The 26,587-nt window shown below is 41.2% G+C and overlaps 1 protein-coding gene and 1 pseudogene across 3 annotated transcripts in view; both read left to right on the forward strand.

Moving 5' to 3' along the window:
• The window catches only part of FRAS1 (Fraser extracellular matrix complex subunit 1), a 460,024-nt gene that overhangs the window by 252,844 nt on the left and 180,593 nt on the right, over positions 1-26,587 (forward strand). For all 3 annotated transcript variants that reach the window (XM_083177073.1, XM_083177084.1, XM_083177093.1), the window contains 4 exons: positions 4,926-5,069; positions 12,236-12,376; positions 15,922-16,062; positions 24,970-25,143. In XM_083177073.1, coding sequence (XP_083033199.1) covers positions 4,926-5,069; positions 12,236-12,376; positions 15,922-16,062; positions 24,970-25,143 — 600 coding nt within the window. The remainder of the gene's footprint in view (positions 1-4,925; positions 5,070-12,235; positions 12,377-15,921; positions 16,063-24,969; positions 25,144-26,587) is intronic.
• LOC146045466 (U2 spliceosomal RNA) lies at positions 9,782-9,917 on the forward strand (annotated as a pseudogene).

The raw sequence follows: 26,587 nt of genomic DNA on the forward strand, positions 1-26,587 counted from the left end.
GGATCCAGTGGCCCATTTTTTTTTTATATTTTGGGAACTGAACCCTCAAGCAAAGTATTTGTATTATACAATTATAAATAAAGACATAGCTTATGGTGTACCAGGGCATCAGTCAGCATAGTGTGCTGGAGACATCCTCTGGTGATTCTTAGGTTTGCTTCATGTAAAACATCAGGATTGTTCGCTAGTGGACATGGCATGGGGGGCTCTCTTTGCACTGAAGACTAAAGTCTTGAAATTTGATTCTTCGTGCTGACTTATTGCAATGAATTTGTAAGTAGAACTCCACTATAAATATCGTTGACATTTGGCTTTAGATTTGTCAAGGAGATCAAGATTTAGGCCTGATTTTAAAGCTTTCACATTGTAAGCTTGAACTGGCAATCATCTTGTCAGATAGATCAATAATAGAAAAAAATAACGTTGGTCATGATTATTTGTGCTTTCCAAATGCCCCCTTTTTTTCCAATAAAATGTCACACAGCAGCATTTTTAAAGGACAAATAGACCTTAAAAATGAAATGTGGATATCTAAAGTTTTACACCATCTTTCCACTGCCTTTTTAATAAAAAGAAAAGTAGAGCAGTGCCTTGCAAACTCACACTCAAGTTTTTCTACCAGGTCATGATTTCAGAAGTTCTGCCATGGGAGAAGGTGAGATAATTACTGGGCCAGCAGAATAGATGAAAGCACCTGTACATGGTTAATGCAATTCACAAAACATGACCTGTTGGTGAAGACACCCCATAACCTACAATATTAGCACTACCAGAACTGGCCAATATATGCACAGCTAGAGAAACATCATTACAGATTGGATTTCCCCCCAAAGAGGAACATGTAGTAAAGGGTAGAGGACAGAGATCTACAGTATATAAAATTGGAGATATACTGTAGATATTGTCACAAAGGGTAAAAGATGCATCTATAATACCATTATCTCTCTTTAAAATATATTTGATTGCCTTTGTCATGTCTGTGGTTTTGCTTGTACACTAGCAGGGTTGAGAGCCAAGAGCTGGGTGCAAAGTTCAGTCATGGCATATATTTAAGAAGCTGGGTGGTCTGAGTTGGGAGACATTAGGGCCAGATGTATCAAGCTTCAAAAGTGATAAAATTGAGAGTGATAAACAGCTAGCCTATCAGCTCCTCCCTGTTATTTTTCAAACCCAGCCTGTAACATGACAGGTAGGAGCTGATTGGCTGTCAGTTTATCACTGTCCATTTTATCACTTTTGAAGATTGATACATCTGGCCCTGAGAGTGAGTAACAGGGAGTGAGTGTCACTTGTGAGTTAATATTGGTCTAATATATGGAACCATACAGGATACAACAGAATTTTCTATGACTCAATGCTTGTTGCCTTGCTGGCTGATTCAGAGAAGCGAAGCTGAAACAAACAGTGCTTAATGCTGGGCTATACAGGGAAAACAGGCTAGAACTGGCAATGGTTGATGCTGGGCTGGGAACTGCTATACAGGGAAGCCAGGCCGGAAATGACAATGTTTGATTGGAACAGATGACTCATCTGGACTTAGAACTAGATCACTTGATTGAACTGGACCTCCTATGGCTCGAATAGAAATCCTTATTAACTGCAACCTGGTGGCCAATCACAGGCTGCTGCTGGCTTTAATTAAATAGCCCTGAAGATCATTTAGCCTGTGGCTAATTAAATTTTGCCCCATGTACTGTATGCCAAATGGTATCAGCATGAGGAGGAGGGTTGGGGTGGAGAGCTGTATTTGTAAAATGCATACTCATGCAAAACAGGCTGTGGAAATATCATACTGCATATAGATTTCTCCTGTGCTTTGCTAGCTATCTTTATTTTATTATATAAACCATCCTTAGCAATGAACATAAAGAAATGTGCTTTGCAATGGCCAAGTTAAGTTGCAATTATACTAAAACAAAATGTAGATATGATACAGAGAAGGGTGAAGGAAGGGTCTTGTCTCCTATTTTTTCCAATGGCTTCAAGAGATTTGTTTATTTAGATAAGCGTTCCGTGTCCCACTACACACTGCCAATATCAAGGAAGTGGTCTTTTGTTTGCAATATTTGCTTCCAGTTTGATCGCTATAAAAACATGTATTTATAAGAAATCCTTTGACAGGAAGAATAACATATCAAAATCTCAGTGTTTATTAAAAAAATAGAGTTCAAAAGCTGTTCTGTAAATGACACTTAAGCCAATTTGAGAACATTTATCAGGCTCTTGTATAATAATACAGCATTATGTCATAAATATTTAAAACCTGAATCATTCTGATTTCTATAATACCTCTGGAACAAGAAGGCACAAGCATGCCATCCTGTCTCACTCACTAGATGTCAAGAATGTGCATGTCCCAGGTGCAAAATCTAAATAGAGTTAACTAAGGACAAGTTGATGATTATATTTCAGTCATTTCAATGCGGAAAGGTGGCCATACATCAGAAAGATATTGTACCCAATCATACAATCTCAACTGATTGTAAGATGGATTGTATGCAGATTGTGTGCACATCTTATGTACATAATCATACAATCAATCAGCAGATGGATTGTATGACTGATTGTAAGATGGATTGTATGCAGATTGTGTGCACATCTTGTGTACACAATCATGCAGTAGATGGATTGTATGATTGATTGTATGATCGATTGTGTGTAGATTGTGTGTCCAAAAACCACCAAGGACTGCCGGGGATTTCAAGGGAAATTGTACACAATCATGAGTGCAATCGATCTTAAGATCGATCTTTCTGATGTATGGCCAGCTTTAGTCTTCCAGGAGCTGGCAACTTTAGTAGTACAATAAAACCATCAAGAGCTGGCTGCAAGCTGGCTGACATTCAGAAAATGTGTTAGGGATAAGGGCTCCATGCTATATTTTAAAATTGATATATATATATATTTTATTTTTAGTAGAGATATATGAAAAATATCAACATTTAGGTTCAAGGAATTCTTGAACCTGGGGAAAAAAATAATAATTAAGGTTTTGAAGATCTTTTCATTAGTCAATCCATGCATATAGTTAATATTAGCACTGATTAAAATAAAATCATATTACTCTACAGAATATTAATAGATCTGTGCTTCTTGGAATGCTTAGGTCAGTTTTTCTACATTAATGGTTGTGTGAGTAAATAGGCCCGATGCTGAGGTGAATGTAGGCTTATTGGTGCTCCAGAACTCAGAATATGTAAGTGCAGATATTGCAGAGTGCATACTTTAATTGCATATTATGAATGAAGGGCATAATGTGGCTGGAAGGGGCTTCTTGCATAGGCAAAGTTCAGTCATGGCATATTGTTCCAAATGCAGATTATAAAGATTTGGATGTAAATATAAATACTCCTGGTAAAATTAATGGCAGCAAATATAGCCTGTGTACCCCGGTGATAAATGCTTTTTTGGACACAATGTGGGACCATATGTGACCGGTTTATGTCCAACTCAGCAGGAATGTCCTTTGTGTCATATCCTGCAAAGCTTTTTTTGTTTAAACGAAGTAAACTAATAGAGACGAGTTAATGCCTTAACCGTTTGTTTATGTTTTTTCCTGATATGCCATATTTACAATCACTACACGTGGTGAGATATTGGCTAATGGTCAATGTTGACTTAGTTATTTTGACCAGATGCACAAGAGATTTTGGCTCGATTTTACTGGAGCTTTTGACTAAGTGATTTTGTCCAACTAATGATAGTCTATCACTTAGGAAAAATTGCCTATCTATGCTAGGAGTTATTGACTTCATATCAGTGTCTAGGGAGAAAAGCTGGGAGATTTTGAAAAACCTAGGAGATTATGACTATGAAAATCTCCTGTCAAAATCTCACCATGTGTTCACTGAAATTGAGAACCTGTGAGAATTACGGCAGATAAGGAGGAAAGACGTATTCTAAACCATTAGAAAATAAGAGTTCTGTAGCAGGCAAACTGTAAACTAATTTAATGCTTCCCAAGTATACCTGACCAGATGAAGGGCGGGATGTTGTAACATCCGCAGTCCAGCTCCGCCCCCCTTTGCCGCCCATTGCCTACATAATTATCGCATATACTCTAACATATGCAATAATTATGGCAAAGGACAGCTCTTGCGTTAAGAGCTGTCCTTTGTGGTGACACTCAGCGGGTCCCGGCGGCTCCCCCCTTCCTCCCTTACCCAGCACTTCTGCTCCGGTCTCTCCTCCTCCCTGCACCCGGAAGAGGATCATAGTGCAGGGAGGAGGAGCTCACAGGTCTGGGCAGCACAGTGCCCGTAGTGCAGGTGGGGGGCGTGAGGTGACGGGCCGTAGTCACGTCGATTGGAATGCCGAGTGTTTCATTGGTGTTCCCATGAAAACTCTGGGCATTCCCATGGATGTTCGCGGGTGTGGGGGCGCGGGCAGCTGATGTTAGCTGCCCGCCCGCTTCCCATACAGGTACCCGCAGATCTAAAACACCAGAGAAGTTTCTTAGGTCTACAAGCACAAAATCATTCGATGGGCGGCGACTATTGAAAGTTTTTGCTAACCATCTATTCACATGCGTGTGGGGAAACTGGCGTGCAGGGGGGGGGGGGGCATTTAAAGGAACACCAAAGCTTTGAATTTTGCAGCTTTGTGGGTTAACTAGAATCACCCTCTAAATGTACCATACTTTACTTAAAGCATGTTCTATATTTGTTTAGCTGGTAATGTGCCACATACTTGAAATTATCTGTTTTCGTATAAAAATAGACTACAAAACTCTTCCATAGACACATCCTTTGATTACTCTCTCCATTTGTGCTACCGTTCAGACCCATTGACCTGGCTTTATAAATTAATATGTATCATAGTTGAGTTTTTAAAATGCAAAAGGAATTCTGTAAATGCTTTGTGATGTGAATTGTAGTACAACTATGATATACTTATATTGTATATAAACCTGTTTTGCCTTCTAGCTTGCCATGAATCTTGCTCAGAGTGCCATGGGCCTTTAGAAAATGACTGCTTGATCTGCAGTGACCCATCCCAGTTGAAACACCGTGGTCGCTGTGTAGACAGCTGTGGTTCAGGATCCTATGCTCAAAACGGAACCTGTGCAGGTAATTCTTTATGTCTGAGTTACCTCGTATGACCTCAGTAAGAAGAAATAAGTATGTCTGTTCTGATTTCCCATAGTACCATTAATAAAGCATGTTACAACATATTCCAGCTGAAGTAATGCACTGGAACAAAAAATATCTGCTGATTTATCTGTAGTTGGCATTAAAATAAAATCCTTCAAATTGTGTACAACAGTTTTGCTAACTGCAGATGATTTCTGGAATATGGGACTTTCAGCCTTGGAAAAAACAAAGAGAATTACAACTGACTTGACTGGCTATAAAGTGTATCATTTATTGAGATGACAAAGTCAATGACAACCTAGTTGTTAAAACCGTTTAAAACATTTTTTGGTACTTGTTTCCTAGAAGGGTGCCCCCAGATTTTCTATGTACACTAACGTAGTGAAATCGCCTCGCATTGCATGCGCTTTTTGCATGACATGCGATGCGATTTTCCATATTTTCAGATGCATGATATGGCTGGTGTGAATGTGTTCCTAAAACACCCCCCTATCCACGCCACCCTGAAGCGTGGCGAGCCCCACGAGGGGCGGCGGAACGCATCCTCCGACCTTTTCATACCCCCACTATCCACGTCGGCGTGGAGTTGATTTTATATAGTGTGGCAAGCGCAGCAAGCCACCGAGCCCGAAGCGTGGCAAACGCAGCAAGCCCCGCGAGGGGACGCGCATTACTTTACATGTATTCCGCGCCCGCTCGCCACGATTCGGGCTCGGTGGCTCGCTGCGCCCGCCACACTATATACAGTCAACTCCACGCCGACGTGGATAGTGGGGGTATGAAAAGGTCGGGAGGACGCGTAACGCGTACCATCGCGAGGCTCGCTGCGCTCGCCACTCTTCGGGGTGCCGTGGTTACTGGGGGTGATGCAATGGCATATTAAGCACCCATCACATCACATGGCATGGGTGCTTATACAATGAAATATTGCATCGCATCGCATTTGGTGCCATGCTATCCTATGTGATATTTCATTGTATAAGCACTCCGGTGCACTTAATTTTCCTACGCAGAATAGCCCAGTAAGCTATTTGCTTAGTGGGCGCCATGCTAGGAAACAAGTACCCATTTTTCTAATGTTATTTGCTAACACCTTAACTTGTGGAAAAAATACAGTCTCTATATTGTATGTAACACATCATTGTGTATAGTTTCCATTTGTCAGTAATTTGTCCTGATAATTATCATTTATTTTTGTCACAAATTGCAATAATAACAAATGATTTCCTAAATGTACCAACAGTCACATGGACACGGGCTGTAATTGTTAATGAGATAGGGTTACCTTGCTGACAAAGCCTATGTAAAATACACATATCGCAGCAATTCCACAATCACCAATCCAGATTCAGAATGATTTGAATAACAGTAAAAAAAATATTTATTTAATTCATTTTTTCTTTTTGGAATTCCAGCAAACTGTTTATTTTCTCTAGGAAAGTAAAACTGAAAGTGAAGTCATGTCTTAAGCTAGGAACACTCCTATACATTTCGGGACAAACACCTGATATCAGCTGCTCATCCCTATAATTGTGTAGGGGTGAAAGCAGGAGCTTCAGCCAATAAACACCTTAAACTGGTCATTCAAAAAGTCGGATGGGGAGGTCGCATCTTTTGGGCTGCTTAATATGTAATATGACTGACCTACCTATCTATTGAAGAACATACACAATGATTGGACAATCCCTCTGAGGATTGGAGGATTTATCTGACCTGACTCTGTAGCCAAATTCACATTTTTAAGTTACTTCTTCTAGCACATAAAGAAGATATACTGTATACACTTATACACTTCATACTCGCCAGGAGACTCCAAAATTTCATGGAGATCACATTTGCTCTCGGGAGAGAACAAGATACACTCCCGGATCACGCTCATTTACCTAATTGGTGCATTGAGATGATTTGTTGCACAAGTAATTATAGACTCAGTCCCCACTTATAATAAAGGGGACAATTATAAGTATTTTAAAAACAAAGGTGGCACAACTTTATATACAAGTGACCATAAATGTATTTTAAATGCAATATTTATTATTACTTGTAAAACATGTTTGCAAGTTTGGACCATACTAGATATTAGCATTTAACATGGGAAGGACACCAAGACCTCGATATTTATAAAATTAAGTTATATAAAATCTAAAATGTTGTTTGTTGTATTTGAATGCCTTCTGAATAGCACAACTATGGGATTCTGAAACCTGTCAAATTCCATTAAATTGGAATCCATATAAAAAAATCCCTTAAAGGAACTGCTGTGTGAACCGCGCATCACAGTTTCTCCAGTATCTAGAAGGTTAAAACTGTGTAGAAGAAAATGGTACATTTCCCACAACACTGTATATAGTGTAAACCTGCGATCAAATTGAATTACAGACGTGCGTCAGGGTAAAGCAGCCGATGGTGCAGGAATTGTTCCATTAAGCTTTAAATTCTATTCCTCTCAGGCCTGCAAGCCTTAAAAACAATAATGTATTTATACGCCAGGCAGGTGCTGCTATTCCCATAAAATATGGGTGTTATTTTATCGCACATGAACATTACACTCTCTATTGCCACAGTGCTTCCAACAGATGAAGCAATTACCGTGCTAAAGTGCTTATTTGAGTATTTCCCTCACAGAAAACATTTCGTATTTATTCCCTCTACCTTTGAAAGTGAAAGAATAAGTGTCTGATATATTGCAGGGCTAGATACGTGGGCAGTGTGGTGATCCCCATATGTGTTAGGCCGCAATACCTCATCCGATGGTAACACTTACAGTCTCAGAGTAGCATTGCCATGTCTTGACAGGGGAGATGCTTAATCTGGCACATGGCCTGGTCTGGTCATTAATTAAGACCAATTTTTTAAATAAATTTTGATTTAATTTACTTTTAGCAACTTCTTTCCAGTCCAACACAGTATATAATAAATCTATTTAATGCTGTGCTAGTCTCTTATATAACTGATAGCGTCAAAACTACTGGATGTGCCACCTTTATTGAGCCCTGCTCTCCCTTAGGACCCCCGATTCTTCTCTAGAGAGCAGAGCTGCTGGTTTGTACAGGGTGCCCAGTATGTTAAAGTAACATACATGCAAGTACTAGTGACAATGGTGACCTTAGCTGTAGGACTGGTTCCTGGGTCAAAGTCTAGCAACACTACACAACTAAAAGGCTCTGGTCAGTGATGTACAAAATACATTAATGGCTAGAGAAAATGAACTAGTTTCCCAAACCAACCAATCAGCTTTTAACTGTGCTCTTTAAGACTGTGCTAGATAAATGACAGTTAGGATCTGATTGGTTGCTTTGGGCAACATTTCCACTTTATCTCTCTCCAAGGCTTGATACTGCACCATCAAACCGAATGTTCATTTCCTATTGGGTTCCAGATTACCAATTTGTGGGTACCCTATTCTTTTATTATAATTTTTTTGCTTTCTGATGTTTAGTCTATAAAAATAGTGACAGAAAGGTCTAACATGAAATGTGATCTTAAGCCCCATAGACATTACCCGATATCGGCCGCGGCCTATATAGTTAACCATGGCCAATATTGTTGGTACGCACAAAATGGTATTGTCCGCCAATGATGTCACCGGGACCCAGGATAACATGCAGGTCCTTTGGCTATATTGCCAAATTGACCTGCATGTTTGGTAGATATCAATCATCGTTAACGACGCATTATTAAGGATATTGACAGAGGCGTAACTAGATATTCGTAGGCCCCATAGCAAAAGTTTGTAAGGGGCCCCCTATTTAGCAACTGATGGTGATAAATGTATGCAAAACATATTAGTTTGACAGCAAAGATGGGCCCCCTTAAGCTCTGGGCCCCATAGCAGCTGCACCCCCTGCACCTATGGTAGTTACGCCCCTGGATATTGAGTATCCACACTAAAAAATAACAATATTGCTGTCAAATTCTATGTAATATCACTCAGAAGCCCCATTCTGAACAATATTGTTAACAATATTGCCTAGTGTGTATGGGGTGTTACACTTAAAATTTGCACCTTTTTTTTCTGGAAATGTTAATTATTTTAGTGCCTGTGTCTATGTTCGCATAAAACAGAGCAAGCAAGATAGCTAGCTAAGAGTGATTAGGAAGCGGGAACATTTACTCCTCTTTATGACCATTATTTGGCTCAGTAAGCAGCACAGTGTAAAACTGAAAGGATCCGGAGAACTGACACAGCCACTTGTCTGCAGTAAAGGAGACAGCGTGTGCTGGATGATTGCTTAAAGCTGTGCTATAGTCCATCAACCGAGTGAATGAACCGTATTGCCAGAACAATAATGCCTCACGGAACTACTTCATTTACTGCTCTATGGCTAGAGCTGACAGGAGAAACTCTCCCAAGTTTACAGAGAGGCAGCAAATATATATGCATAGGAAAGTATTGCAGTAGGATGTTATATGCAAATATAAATGCAAACAGAGTAGACAGTCTCTACATTTACGTATAACACACAGTGAAAAATAACGCAAGATAAACAAACATAAATAACACCTACACCTGTTATTAATACTCAGAAATTGCATTTTATTACATCTTTTGCTGACACTATTTCAATATATTGTCCCTTTAATCTCATCATGTTTACCCAACTAGTTCAACATTAACTTGCCCAGCTGAAATCAGGGCCTTCTGGGGATGCTCCGAATGTAAAGACTTACAGATATACATTGAAGCTTCCGCTTCTCTGACTTTTGGCTAAGATCAAGTGTAGTATCTGTTCTTATCAGTGGGTATGGACTGGCCTCTGGCAGAGAATAGAGAAAGGCTGGACTGAGTAGCTGCTCTGATGGGCGGAGGGTGTGGGACCCCTCTTTTTTGCCTGGGAGTGGTGAAGAGTCTGGCTGAGTACCTTCACCTCTGCCAGTGGTAGGAGGTGTTGTTTCCGTAAACCCACTGGTGAGAGGGGGGGGGGGAGAAACACTGGGCATAGTAGTTTGGCTCTCTTGACGGGGTTCGTAGCCCCCGAAGGATGAGACAGCGAAAGGCTCAGTCTAGTATCCATTCCCAAAGAGCGGAGAAAGGCTGGGACTGAGTAGATGGCTCCTGTTGCAGAGGTTCGTAGCCTCTGATGGGGAGACCCCGAAAGGCCCAGCTTAGTACCTTAACCTTGGGATCGGAGAAACACTGAGACTGAGTAGATTGCTCTTCCGAAGGGGCCGCAACCCCTAAGGGAGTCTTTCGAAAAGCCCAGTGGAGTACCCATTCCCATGCCAGGGGCTGGAAAGTGCCCTACGATGGGAGCAGAGAAACACTTGTTCGGACTCTGATCGGTCGGCTGCCTGGAGTCCGAGGCTGCACTGTGCCCCCGGGGAAACTCGGGGGTGCCGAACATGCACGGGTGATACCAAAATCACCTAGCATTAGTAAGCACTTGCACTGCGCACTTCCCCTCTAGGTTAGGCTGCACGTCCTTACCTCGTCCTTTTGGATGGGGTAGGACAATTTTTCACACTCCCACCCCGGCCTTCTGGCTGGGGTCCTCTTTATTATTTATTTCTCTTCCTCCTCACGTTCGTCACTTTTCACGTTTTCCGTTTTCTGTAGTTTGTCACTTGTTTTTTTGGGTTGTGTGGTTGACCCTTATGGGCCTACCATTCTCCAATGTGCCAAAGCTCTCGCCTTTTGGGGAGTGCTTCGGTCTCCTCGAGGACGACCCCGAGCCGCAAGGCGGAGGGAAGTCTAATGCGGGTCTCTCCAAACCTTCGGGTGCGGAGGACCCACCGTCCTAACCCTTCCGAGGGTTGAGGAAAGAGGGTCTCTCTAAGCTTCGGCGAAGAGGACCCACCGATCCCTATTTTCCCCTTCTCAGCCTTATGGTTGAGAGGGGTTAGAGGAAAAACGGGTCCCCTAACCTTTGGGAGAGGGTCCATCGATCGCACGGCCCCCTATGCACGTGTTTAGGCACAGCACTGGTGGTAGGAGCACATCTCGGGCTCCCTGAGTTTCTTCAAACTCATTGAAGCTTCCAACTGGTCCTGAGGCTGCCTCTTCCATAGTCATTTTAAGTAGATCATTAAAATATTCACCTATTAGGTTGGAAATAGAGCATTACATTGAAATCCTTATTATCTACCCCAGTCCCATTTGCATTTATTTTCAGAATCTTTTTACTGTCATCATCCCTTTTCCCACATGTAACACTTATAGTCATCATAATAATCTTCTTACCCTTCAAGCTCTTTATTTCCTGCCTCAATATTATACATCTCCCAGTACCACTCCTCTTTTTTAATCAATGCACCCTTTTATTATGATCACCTATATCATTATCCCCTATGATCATCACTTCTATTATTATCCCATGTAGCATATAACCTGCCTCAGAGAAGTAGGCTATGCCTGTTTAAACAGTGAGTACACAGTGGAGCAATATCTTGCCACCGTTCATGTGCTGGCATGGTCTTGCCACCAGAGGCGCAGAGAGGATACGTTTTTAACAGTAGGCGACCTTTTGTGTGAGGTAGCAGAGGAATGATGACCTTTTTTTTGGGGGGGGGGGGGGGGTGTGGTGTGTGGTGAGGGGGTGTCACAGCTTGAGTTTTTTTTTTCATAAATTTACCAAAGTCGGTTATATCCTCAATTATTTGGAGACCTAACCTGCATGTAATGTAAGTTTAGTGAAGTAAGATGCATTATTTTGGTGAATTAGAGAAACAGTAGTTTATGCAGGAATATTTTGTTTATTCCAGCCTGTCATTTACGACAAGCTGCTAATTCGTATAGGTTACAACATAGCTATTAATGTCATATGGTAGTATCCTCCTTCTTCATTTCCAGATTTAATTAACTGAATATTTTTTAAATTAAACGAGATGAAAATGTGAAATTTCTATGCTCAGTGAAGGCTATTTTTTTCTGTTTGAAAACATAGAAAATAAATGGCTCAAAACAATTATGACTCCATTTTATAGTGGCCTGGCCCACACTGCCTATTCCTCTGAATGGCCATCTGCCTCACTATTTCTTAGTGCCAAGTGCATAGAGAGATCCAAGCAAAAGATTCACATTTGGAAACTATCAGACCACAGCCATATATTATGTATACATTTCATCAACTATGTTTGAAAGAACTGATAGTCTGGTATTTTATATTGTTTGGCTTTAATGTATTCTTCTCTTTTTCTTTAAGCGTGTGATCCATCATGTCAGACTTGTTCTCCCGACAACAGTAGATGTTTAAGCTGTACCCAAGGTAGAATGTTTCATCGTGGCAAATGTGCCTTGCACTGCCCAGCAGGCTATTATGCTGACTCTGATGGATTGTGCATGGGTAAGAAATACTCCTTTACCAATGAGAAATTCAATGACAATATTTAGCCAATAAAACGAAAAAAAAAATATTTTTCCCTTTAAGCTATAACTAAAGATGTCAAAATTAGGGTGAGCGTCAACCAAAGGAACATAAAATGGTTGTTTATGGGCACCTCACCCCTTATTCTTACATAAGGGTAGTGTCATATTGGGGAATTGTAAAAGGCACAAAGTGAATGCTGCAAAAGCTCTGCAAAGATTACAGTGAGCTCGAACTGTTACACAACATACAATGCAAGTGCAGGTGCTGCACTTGTAAACGTTAAAGTGCTTATGGTAACGTGTACATGTTATTATGGCAGATTGTTACAATACAGAGATTTTCTGTCCAGCACATATAACACTTGTAAAATTTTACATGAGCCTGTTCATCACTGAAAAACCACTATTGTGTAAACTGCTTTTGTGGCACCACTATTATAGGACAATATCACATTTTTGTCTGGTTTACTTAGTTGTTCTTTGCACCTATAACATCTTGTACTTGTAATGATAGATACATTTTGTGTGTATCTAGCATTCCCCTTCCCTACAGATTCTTTATCTTTAGTGGTCAGGGCAGTGGTTCCCAAACTTTTTTGCATCACGGCACGCTAGATTATCAGAATATTTGTCAAGGCACCCCGAGAATTTCAGAAAACAATATTAAATTAAATAAGTTGTGCTTATATGTCATCCTTAGGTCCAGTTATGTGGTGAGGGACAGAATTCACTTCTGTTTATCCACATATTTAAAAACCGGAAGCCACCAGCACTGATTTTGCCTATTACATTGACCATAAATAATTTGACTCGGTTCTGGACAACCAAACCGAGGCACCCCTGCAAGTGCTCCAAGGCACCCCAGGGAGCCTAGGCGCACAGTTTGGGAACCACTGGGTTAGGGGTAAATGCAATTCTCTATCTGTCACCACAGAAGTGCCACCATTATGGGGGTGAGATTTCATTGTGGGTCCCAACAGATAGGGGTCCTGGGTTGGCTCTGCAGCTGCGGACAATTATAAATGTCTTCAACACAATGCACTTAGTTGTTGCTGCTATTAGTATGCACATGCTTACGCATAACAGCAATGATGGCGGCTCTTGCATATGCATACTGAGGTAAATAAGGCATTGCTAGGATATTATATCATTTATATGATAGATCGACATTATAATAACATACACCCTCATGGCCCAAATTTTGTTTTTTAAACTGGTTTATACTTTACGCACTCATTTCTGCCACACCCCTGCTGTAGCTCCACCCACAGTATTCATAGCTCCGACCCCCCAGAGGTTGGAGCTGTGCATACCGCCTATTTTATCAGTCCTTGTCACACAAGTTCTAATGGCCGCCCTGATCACCAGTATTGTGTGGCTTATACTGACAAGGTAGTGAGAAAAGGCACATAAGGGGGAATTTACTAAGACGGGAGGTCTATTTCACAAGGGATGTTGCTATGGGCAACAAATCAAATTAGTATACTTTAGAAGGTGCTAAATAAATAAGAAGTAGATTCTGATTGGTTGCCCATGGCAACATCACATGTGATATAGAACTCCCATCTTCGAAAATTTCCCCCTGTATTACTCCATTTCAATCTGATGATTTACAGTTTTAGAAGTCCTGGGGTAGATATGATTAATATTCTACAGAAAATGTAAAAAACAAATGATTTTGGGCCAGATGTATCAAGCTTTAAAAGTGATAAAGTGGAAAGTGATAAACAGCCAGCCAATCAGATCCTATATGACCTTTTTCAAACACAGACTGTAACATGGCAGGTACTGTAGGAGCTGATTGGCTGGCTGTTTGTCACTCTCCATTTTATCACTTTTTGAAGCTTAGTGCATCTGGTCCTATATCTAGTAAATTAAAAGGGTTTTTTTGTACGAATCCCTAAATAAATGGATTTTCCTTTTAAAAATGAATGCTGTATTTATACAACAAAGAGGAGGACAATTGTTAATGCAAATACTGAGCCAGACATATTATACAGTATATGTCTAGTGTCTGTTTGTCTCTGAAACACTGCCACCTGTTGGCAACAAGTGAAACTACATCACTTTCTCTCACACATGCACAAACACATACAGTAAGTAGCAGAATAGCTTTCAAAGTATTTGCTGCAAGCGGGCTTACTGGTATATAACTATGTATATGCCATTATATGCATATGACCTGCTACTGTTTGTAGCTCTTTCTTAAGCTTCGGCTTTATTACAGTACAGGGACTTACTCAGCAAAGAGCAGGGACATTTATTTTTCCATCCAAAAGAGTTTAATGCTTTGACTGGGCATTTTATGATTTTGTTATAATCATGTTCAATCCATATATAAATTAAAATACAGGCTGTTTTCTATTTTTTAAAAGGTTATTATGTTATTAAGAAAATTAGTACCCAATTGCGAAGACATATGGACTTATTGCTCACAACCAGCTTGTAATGCATTGTAATCTATGCAGTGCAATTTGCATCTGTGGCAATCACTCTGCTGTCTCAACTGACTCATTTCTCTGCTCCTGTCTGTACTTTGTTTCCCCTAAATGGTTTCATGTTTTTATGTCTAATTAAAGCCACAGGTAACCGGTAAAATATATATATTTACACATTGCCTATTGAATCTCCGAGCTTAATTTACACAGAGTGAGAAAAGCTTATGGTTGCTGAGGCATGTTAAGCTTCTATATTAATTTTATGCAGTGATCCTCTTTATCTTACTAAATTAAAGATTTTCTAGGCATTTAAGTTGTAGTCAGTTTCAATTAAATTTTTACTTTTTTAAAGGAGTGGTGGCAGCAAATCGAACTGGTAGAGATATGAATACAAATAACAGGCAATAAACATCAGCTAATACCAGTCATTTGTTACAATATAAGTGGCAGGGCACAGCTAGCAGAATGGTGTGTATTACATGAATAGAATGTCTGTGAAGCATTTTATTCCTCGCCCACAAAACTTGTGCTGTGGCTGCCATTGCCATAACCTGCGTAGGATCCTCATGCTGTAATAAAATCCATTATCCATTAACCATTAACACTGAAAACCTATGATAAAGCAATAACAATTTAAAAAAAAACAAATGTACACTGTATTTTCCAAACACAAAACCTTCCCATGATGGTGGAATATGACTGGATTGACAGATTCTCCTTCAGAATGATGATCTAGCTGTGCCCAGTCAGTCATCCAAACCTCCAGCTGATACTTTGGTTCAAAGATGAATTCAACAGTTTTTTAGTTGACTGTATTCCTTTGTGTTATCATCAGGAGTATTTGTAACTTCAGAAGTTTTGTTACTTTCCTCCTGTGATCTAATCTGCCATCAGCATGACTTGTATTCTGGCAAGCATATCACAGCATGTTCTAATGCAAGACCAAATCTTAACATAACATATTTTTGCAGCTTCCTATGGGTTGATCTATGGGAATAACCAGTTTGAAAAAAATAAATGTCAGTATACAGAAAAGTTTCTTTCAGTTGTGAGACATCTGTTCCTGTATTTTTTGTTTCCCCAGCTTGTCACAAAGACTGTGCCTCATGTTCCGGACCAGTGGCCAACCAGTGCACCTCCTGCTTGCCTCCTCTGGCCTTGCTGAAAGGACAGTGCATCAGTAACTGCGGCCAAGGCCATTATTTTGATGGAAGTCTCTGCAATGGTACTAGTTAATTTCTTTTCAGATGTGTAGATTATTATGTACAAATGCAACATGATAGATTTTTTTTTTGTCCTATTTGCATACGATCCAAATGTCCTTGATGTTTTTTTTTTTACAGTAATAGGTTTGATGATTTGTTTGTGAAAATGCCTCTGGTATTTAGTATTGAAGCATTTCCCAGCATCACTTCTTTTAGGCCGGGTCACACTTATATGATAATGGTCCGATCTGTAATATCAGGCAAAATGGAATGACAAATCATGCACATCATTAAATTTGTATGGGTCTGATTCAGACCTGATCGCTCATCTGCAAAGTTGCAGATGACTTTGACTAGATAACCGCTGCGCAGACAGAAAGAAAACTTGCCCTGTGTATATCTGCGAGTTAGAGTAATTGTTAAAGCATCAGTATCGCTATTCACCTGCAAATCCATGCACAATTCACGAACCATCTAATTAATTTTTCAGTCTGTGCATATGTGAGTAAGTTTGACACATCCACATCTTTGTAACAGAGACGGGCTGATCGAGGCCGGTGCTGATGTCACAGATACGTTCTTTAAACACCTGGTCAAGTCTCCATTTTTTCTGACACTACCAGAAAACGTCCGGTTACCTCCCCCAGTGGCCATCTTTCTCTTAGTCAAAGTGTGAGGGGATTGTGATTAGATTCATATGCTATATCTGCTCGATAATTGAACGGTTTTTGATTTCCCACAAAAAAGAACAACTCTCAGTTGGACCCTATGCCTAATAGTGCTCTCCCACTGGTCGCATTGTATGGTGAGCCACGTTCAATGGCCAACAAGAAGTTATTGTATACATGTTGATGTTATGCTGCCGAGTGCCGCATGGAATCCTACATTACACCGCTGTCCCCCTCATGGTGCAAGTGTGTACACTTCATGATACAGGGTCCTGATGCCCATAGTGCTAAGTTAAACCAGCCTCACTTTGGTTGCAGAATGTAGGTCTTCATATCTTTTCGTATCCTATATTTTATATAAAACAATATATGCTTAAGATGACTACTGTATTTGAAATACAACAGAACCCTTCTAGATTCGGGGTCATCTTAGATAGGTTTGTAGAGTCTTATGCCTACTAAGAGCATTTTATTTTGGTATGTTTTATATGTACATACTATAGCTTATAAATGTCTGCATTATGGCCACACCATGCTCATTGACTTTATTATTTTGTGTGTAAATAGGTAGGGGTAGTTTACTTTGTGTGCAATGATGGTAACACAGGGATAGATGTATGAAGCAGTGAAAAGGAAAAAGTGATAAAGTGCTTGGTACTTTATCACCGAGCAATCAGCTCCTGCTTGTTAAGTTACAGGCTGGGCTTAAAAAAAGACAGGAGCTTATTGGCTAGTGATAAAGGGGGAGATTCTCTAAGCTAAAAATGCGGTAAAAACCCCGTTACCGGGTTACCGCGGTGGGGGGCATCGCCAGAAAAATCTGGCGATGCCCCATAGAAGCCAATGGGTTTCTACCGCATCCCACCGCCGCCCCACAACGAACCCCCGTCGCCCCGCACGGACCCCCGCCGCCCCGCATCGCCCCCTCACCTGTGTCCGAGCAGCACAGAGCTGTGCTGCCCGGACCTGTGACCTCCTCCCTGCACTGATCCTCTTCCGGGTGCAGGGAGGAGAGCCCGGTGCAACAGCAGCGCCGGGTGTGTGAGTGAGGGGGAAGCCGCCGGGACCTGCTGGGACCCGGCGACTCTCACCGCAAAGGACAGCTCTTAACGCAAGAGCTGTCCTTTGCTATAATTATCGCATATGTTAGAACATATGCGATAATTATAAATGCAAAGGGGGGCGGAGATTCTTAGAGAATCTCCCCCAAAGTCCCTTATCACTGCTTCTTATATCTACTCCACAGTACTATTATCATCATATCCAGTAGTCCCATGATGTTGGATATAGTGTGTCCTATAACTTTATATAGTATTCTACAAAATGTATTTATTAATTTACCTACACAATAGCAGACACGGACGTAACTGAATATGCCTATTTTACGGAAGTGGTTTTGAGAGGGGTGAGGTGGATTACAATGTAGTGCATTAATTAAGAAAATGCTAACTTGCTTGCTACAAGTCTTATAATGTGGTTTCAACTTTTCTGGAATGCTCTTGCAATGAATCAAGTTAGATAATTCTTTGTGGGCCCCATAGCAATTTTTTTTACAGGCCACCCAATTTCATTAGAGTGGGTATGGCTAGTGCTGTACAAGAGGCTGCATCGGGCCAGGCAGTAGGGTCATTTTTCTTACAGCCAATGAAATTAAGCGTGGGGAGAACACATACTGTATGTGTGTGTATATATATATGTGTTTATGTACTGTATATAACCTGGATTGTTGGGGTGCCATGTGGACCGCATTATATGTACTGTACCTGCCCATCCACCCTATCATCAGGTGTTCTCTTAATTTAAAAAAATTGAAGTTCAAATTACTGTAGTAGATTCAGGGTATGATTCGATCTATTCTCAGTGGTGAAAGGTGGAGTGTTGTTACTTTGCAATGTGGTTTTTTTTTTTCGTTGTCGAAAAGAAAAAAACAACAACATTGTTTTAACCCTTTGAGTGCCAAGTGAATTTGTCAAAATAGGTGTGAAAATTGCCAAAGCAAACATCTGTTTTCATTTTAATGACCTGTAATGTTTACCTTAAATAGGAAATATACTCTATTGTTACAACATTTTTTTAATTTATATAGCAAATGTAAGCAACGCTGGCATCTTTAGCAGACATTTTACACATCTCTCACAGAGATGCTGGCACTCAAAGGGTTAAATATGTTTCAGTAATTGACTGTAAAATAAATTTGCTTCCAAAATTGCTGTTCTTACTGCCTTATTTCACTGACTTGTAATAATTATTAAAAGATAGCAATTGTGCATCCCTTAAAGAATGATGGCAACTTTATTTAAATAATTAAGCCTAAATTATTCGTAGGGGGAATTTCTTGGAGGGCTTGAGCGGTTTTATTTCATTGCAGCAGCATTAAAATACTAAGTAGCACTAAAACAATTACACTGTAAAATTAATTTATACCTCTAATTTGGATCCAGGATTGGATTTGGGCTACATTGTACATAGAAATCTAACCCAACTAAATCCCAAAACCTGCATATTTCCTAATTGCTACTTGTCACACAAAGATTGATTTTCTTATATCTAACCCTTGGATAAGAATTGTGACAGATTGTATTTAGCATCAGTGACCCAAGAAAATGATTTGGCAGCAAGTGCCATTGATCAAAAGTACGCAGAGGTACATCATTAAAATGCATATTGGGATAGTCTTCAGTTGCCTCCTTATACAATAAATGAGGTTGGCTGTGAATCAGTAATTGATCCCCAAGCAGACTTTCGAGAAGTTAGTTGTGTGGTGGCATACAGGAAATCAGCACAGCAGCATAATGCTCTCGGTAATGCCTATGCTATGGAAGTGTTTTTGGGAGGGGTGAGGTGGATTACAATGCAGGGTTGCCGACCCTCCCGCATTTCGCGGGAGTATCCCGCTTTTTGATTCTTTCTCCCGGTCTCCCGCTAATGTACTTGATCCTCCCGGATTTTAGCCTACCTGGCAAAAAAATCAGTGACTGCCATGCGCAAGTCACAAAGCGGCAAGCGCAGCGCCGACGGTACCCTCTGTGCGGCTGTCCTATTAAATGACAGCCGGGGACCGGATGTAGTCAGTCACCATCATAGCGGCAAGCCGGCAGCAGCAGCACAGAGCATGGGGCAGCCGCGGGATCATCAGCGAGCAGCAGAGGAGGAGAGGAGGCTACAGGACTCAGGAGCAGCAGAGGGCAGGCCGGCAGCGCCGCAGATGACAGTAAGATAGCGGCTGGCTGCTTCGGCACTTCCCTCCTGCTTCTCTCCCACTGCTCCCCGCTGCGCTGTTTACTGAATCAGGCTGTATCTCAAACCCCCGCCCCACTCAATACAGACACCCACACTGCCGCTGCTTCGTAAAAATTGTTCCCCTCCCCACTGCCTTATAACATTTTTATGAAGCAGTAATGAGGGTGCAGGAGGAGAGGAACAATTATTTTTATAAAGCAGCAGCAGCAGCAGCAGCGTGGAGGGAGGGAGAGAGGGAGGAAACAAGGATTTCAACTTTGAAAAATGTACGTAGCGCTAACTTTCTGAAGTACTATCTGAAATGTACTTTGGATAGCTCCGCCCATGGCCCCGCCCCATTTACATGCCGTAAATGGGGTGGGGCCATGGGCGGAGCTATCCAAATTACAATTGAGTGCTCCCACGCCCCCTCTCTCCCGCAAAGCCCAGCTAAGAAGTCGGCAAGTATGTTACAATGTAGTGCATTAATTAAGAAATTTAGAACTTTCTTGCTACAAGTCTTATAATGTAGGTTCAACTTTGCTGGAATGCTCTTGCAATGAATCAAGTTAGATATTTATTCTAGTGTAAACTGCATTAATATAAATAGAGCTGGTATTATGTGCCAAGGACGGGAAGGTAATAGAGACTCAGGTTGCAGAATGACTAGCTGCAGTCACTTACAGCCATTAACTACTGTATAGCACATAAAGTAAAGAGCAGTGAGGTCTTACTCTGTTTACCATTTGTAGTTTTCTAAATGTTAATGGCATGCATTATAATATTAAACAATGCAAAACACTGACACCGCATTCTCTCCCCACTCTATTTCCCACTTGTGATGTTATTGTACTTTATGGAACACCGTCACGTTTATCTGTTATGAATGAAATCAATTCCTAATTTGGCCACTGCCTCTAAGGCATAAACAGAATAAAAAGAGAAGAGTACGCCAAGAAGTTGTTTAACAAGCTATGCTTACATATTAGCCCACAGGCAATAAAGTAGACTTTTTCAATTTAACAGTAATTCCGTTTTTGGCTAAGCAATAAATTCCTGTCAATATAAGAAACATCAAAATATAACACCCACAGCTTCGAACAAGAGCCACTGTCAAATGTTATTATAGGTAATAATCTCTTGGTGACCTTTAGAATGGTCACTGACCTTTAGCGTTCTAGTAGCTATGGCCGGTGGCCTTTCAGTAAATAATGATCACTAATGACTCTTGAGACATATGAAGGATAAGAAATACAGGCTCCTTACTCTCAGAATAAACGGTCAACCAACCTGACCGACATACTCCAGGTTTAATAGAATATTTGACTATAGTTTTTTTTTTTGTATTGTAATTATGTATATATTATATAGAAATATAGGCTTCTCTGACATCAAATAAGAAGTCATCCCCATTCAGATTTTAGGGTCTAATGCTGTGTTGGATGTACCCTAGTTTGGTTACTGTAAAATACATAAATTTTCAACTTCCAATGACCATGTGCAGATTTGATTTAATCTGATACTTGTGTCTCCTACTGCTTGGAGCGGTGGAACATGGGAATGAAGGTGTGGCCAAATGAAGTCCAATTAAGTAAGATGCATAAGCAAAATTGTGACTGAAGCAGACATGCAGTAAGTGCCCATCTATCTGTCAGTATCTGCAGCATCTGCATTGTGCCTAAAGGCTTGTGTAAGTGCACACATGATGATGATGGGGGTTTCCACTGGATAACCTATTATAATTAGCTGATACCAGAGCTAACACCTCTGTAATACCTGCCGTACTACAGAGGTGTTACATAGGGACCGATGTCCCTGTCCCTGATGGTCAGGGTTTGCAGATGCACGGATATGCGCATGTGCAAACCCCCCAAGTGAACGGCTTTGGCAAGATTTACACTCACCTGGCCGTTCGCTCTAGGAGGGGAGGAATGGGGTCGGACAGGGGGCTGGAACAGGGGAACGCCCAGCATTTTACACCCGTAAAAACAGCATGTTGATGCTTGCTTGAGGGGGGGGGGGGGGAGTACATTGATGTAAAAGTACCTCATTTACTGTAGTACAATAGTATAAAGGTAATTTCATCACCACCACATAAATCATCCGGATAATTAAATTATTTAAAAATGTATAAATGTAAAAATATATATTGTAAAGTTGGAGACACGGACTACCCTAAAAAGCTGTGTATATACTGACCGATATGTACATAAAAAATGCTGTGCTCTAACACTCCTCTCACCTCTGCTCTCCCCTGGTAATGCCTGCACACATACACCTTATACAGTAACTCCTTTGTTAACCTCTTCTATCTCACCCTCCTTTTTAACCACTCCTGTATAAGTCCTTGTGCACTGCATATAGAAACATGATTGGAATTAATTCAGTATTAAATAAAATATCAGAAACTTATTGCATAAAAAGAATAAACATATCAAAACAATGTACCCCGAGCCACGCTCTCCCTTACAACTGCGCCAGGCAAGACAACCACGGATGATTTCCAATATACTTTAACTAGCAAAGCATATAAGGTCATTCTGGAACGCCACACAGTTAGGTTAGCATGGGTCTGGAGCCTCTATTGGGGTTAAAAATGGGTTTATATCAAAAGATATAGAGAGGGCGCTCTGCGATGAGCTGACAGGCCAAGTAGCTGCTAGTACAAAATACTGGGGGGCGGGATGTTCTAACATCCGCAGCTCAGCTCTGCCCCCTTCACCGCCCATCGCATACATAATTATCGCATATGCTCTAACATATGCGATAATTATGGCAAAGGACAGCTCTTGCGTTAAGAGCTGTCCTTTGCTGTGAGTCAGCGGGTCCCAGCCGCTCATCCCTCCCTCCCTTACCTGGCGCTGCTGCTGCGCCAGGATCTCCTCCTCCCTGCACCCGGAAGAGGATCATAGTGCAGGGAGGAGGTCACAGGTCCGGCCAGCACAGCTCTGTGCGCTATATAAATAACTGATAATAAAAATATTGGTACACCTGGGGTGTCATCTTAGTGTCCCAAAATAATGGTGCCACTTCAGAGCATAATGAGGTAAACTGATCATCACAGCCCCAAGTTGCCCACTTCAAAGAAAAGAGAAACAAGGTGAGTTTTATACTCTAGTAGGATTCCAGTAGAATTTCCCAAGTAGGCAAGGATGTTATAGGGCTGTGATTATACACTTAAAGTATAGATCATAATTTATTTTTAAACAGGGGAGGGAGGGAGGGAAACTTTCCAGGAAAGAGAGGAAGCCTCCTCCTTTTCCTGCATTAATATCCCCAGCTAACAAGCCATTCCTACAGTCCCTATTGGCTACTCCAAGTCACATGCTGTCCAAGGTACACACCCAGCTTTGCATGTTTAAGCCACTTCATGTCTATGCAGACACTACGTTTTTTCGTTTTTCTAAACATTCTAACAGCGGATGTGTGACCTCTAGCATGTATATAATAATAACTTAACACTCTAAGTACATATAACCTGAAATAACGACTCGGAGACATAGGTTTGGCAGAAATTGTTAGCTGAATTTATTTTGAAACTGTTAAGCTAATTTTAATGTTTGATTTATTTTAATTAATTAATTAATGGTGGCCCAGAAAGAACGGCTCTACAACAAAGCTCCACCCCAACACTAGCATACGTAATTCAGCCTAACTCAAAAAGCGGTATCAACTCCACCTACTGCATCGGCTACCCACCCATCCGGGTGGGGTCACTGTCCCCGAGCGGGTGATCCAGTAACGGCCTAAGCCAATGAGAGGCGAGCACACCGAAAACAAACCAAATACGCTGCAAACATAATTTAATGCAAGCCTTAAAATCTATCAATTTGCCGTTCTTTCCTGCCTAACAGCTACCGCGATTAACCACTACCCTACAGCCACTTAACAGGGGAGGGAGGGAGGGAAACTTTCCAGGAAAGAGATGAAGCCTCCTCCTTTTCCTGCACTAATATCCCCAGCTAACAAGCCATTCCTACAGTCCCTATTGGCTACTCCAAGTCACATGCTGTCCAAGGTACACACCCAGCTTTGCATGTTTAAGCCACTTCATGTCTATGCAGACACTAAGTTTTTTTCGTTTTTCTAAACATTCTAACAGCGGATGTGTGACCTCTAGCATGTATATAATAATAACTTAACACTCTAAGTACATATAACCTGAAATAACGACTCGGAGACATAGGTTTGGCAGAAATTGTTAGCTGAATTTATTTTGAAACTGTTAAGCTAATTTTAATGTTTGATTTATTTTAATTAATTAATGGTGGCCCAGAAAGAACGGCTCTACAACGAAGCTCCACCCCAACACTAGCATACGTAATTCAGCCTAACTCAAAAAGCGGTATCAACTCCACCTACTGCATCGGCTACCCACCCATCCGGGTGGGGTCACTGGTTCCGAGCGGGTGATCCAGTAACGGCCTAAGCCAATGAGAGGCGAGCGCACCGAAAACAAACCAAATATGCTGCAAACATAATTTAATGCAAGCCTTAAAATCTATCAATTTGCTGTTCTTTCCTGCCTAACAGCTACCGCGATTAACCACTACCCTACAGCCACTTAACAGGGGAGGGAGGGAGGGAAACTTTCCAGGAAAGAGAGGAAGCCTCCTCCTTTTCCTGCACTAATATCCCCAGCTAACAAGCCATTCCTACAGTCCCTATTGGCTACTCCAAGTCACATGCTGTCCAAAGTACACACCCAGCTTTGCATGTTTAAGCCACTTCATGTCTATGCAGACACTAAGTTTTTTCGTTTTTCTAAACATTCTAACAGCGGATGTGTGACCTCTAGCATGTATATAATAATAACTTAACACTCTAAGTACATATAACCTGAAATAACGACTCTGAGACATACAGGTTTGGCAGAAACATTTTTATCTTTAATGGAGATGTTGAAATTTGTAGTAGTAAGATTTGCCTTGTAGTCATATATTATAGAGTTAACATTAAATACAGTACATGTTTGTACTTCATCTGAAATTTTCTCAAAACCTCTGACATTCTGTTCTCTGCTTTCCCTTACATCTCTAGCCTGTCATCCATCTTGTCGTGTCTGCCTGGGCCCAGAGGATTCCCACTGCACACACTGTGCAAATCCAGAGGACTCGCTTCAGGCAGTTCAGGTCTACAGAGGAAAGCCTTATGGGACATGCCAGCCTCAGTGCAAGACTAACTTTTATGTGGATGGTACCGGAATATGCCAAGGTAAACAAATAATATTAAAATATGCTTTGAATTAATGCCATATTTTTTATCAAGTTATTTTTTCCTTGTTGTTTTATGTATCTGTTTGTACAAAACATTATTTGCTTATAGTATGTACACTTCTAAATTGTTGAATATTTTATTTCTGAGGGATCAATGTCTTAAGCATTGGAGAGTGATAAAGTGGAGAGATATAAAGTTCCAGCCAATTGGCTCCTGTCATTTTTAAAACACAGCCTGTGACATGGTAGTTAGGAGCTGCTGTGCTGTAACACCAGATGTAGCACTACGCAGGGCTGCTGCGGGGACACTACGCTGATTACGCTAGTGTATGGGCTACGCTGACAGCGTAGTGGAAGGTGCCACCGTGAAACTAAACAAGTACCAATTAATGAAATATTTCTCCTTATAAGGAAGAAGCATGTTGTTAATATTTGTCTTGTATAATAATTTCATATGCAGTGCACTATGACCTGTGCTGGGTGGGGGTGTGCGTGTGTGGTGAGGTCTGACCAGGGGTATGTGAATGCAAGAGGGTGAGGATTGTGCTCATTACTTATTTATATTGTTCTGCGCTTAATTAGACTAGACAAGGTACCAAGATATAACACTTTGGGGGAGATTCTCTAAGAATCTCCGCCCCCCCTTCGCCGCCCATCGCATTTATAATTATCGCATAAGTTCTAACATATGCGATAATTAAGGCAAAGGACAGCTCTTGCGTTAAGAGCTGTCCTTTGCGGTGAGAGTCGCCGGGTTCCAGCAGGTCCCGGCGGCTCCCCCCTCCCTCACACACCGGGCGCTGCTGCGCCGGGCTCTCCTCCTCCCTGCACCCGGAAGAGGATCAGTGCAGGGAGGAGGTCACAGGTCCAGGCAGCACAGCTCTGTGCTGCCCGGACACAGGTGAGGGGGTGATGCGGGGCGGTGGGGGGTCGTTGCGGGGCGGCGGTGGGATGCGGTAGAAGCCCATTGGCTTCTATGGGGCATCGCCAGATTTTTCCCGCGATGCCCCTGCCAGGTTAACCCGGCGGGGGATGCTTAGAGCATCCCAAATGCGGTAAAAACCCCGATAACGGGGTTTTTACCGCATTTCTTGTTTAGAGAATCTCCCCCTTTATCTTTTTTTGAAAAATAGTATTTAATCTAAACAAATAAAAAAAACACAATAAAATACAAATATATAAAATATATCGACTAATTCATACAAACATGATAGTTTGATAATCTAGTGGCCACATATATTACTAAACACATGTAAATAATACTAAATAGCTGACTTACTGCAAGGTGGATTAGAAGCAGTAATTAATTTAATAATGGAAATGATAGATGCACACTAAAAAGTCATATAAAAGGAATTTATTTCCCTTCAATCTCAATGCATCGAATAAAAAGTGAACTGAAGCAATCCCATAAGCTGTAACCAATAATAGCATTTATTGAG

The sequence above is a fragment of the Crinia signifera genome, chromosome 1 (assembly GCF_055691185.1).
Source record: "Crinia signifera chromosome 1, ASM5569118v1, whole genome shotgun sequence".
In the NCBI taxonomy this organism is placed as follows: Eukaryota; Metazoa; Chordata; class Amphibia; order Anura; family Myobatrachidae; genus Crinia; species Crinia signifera.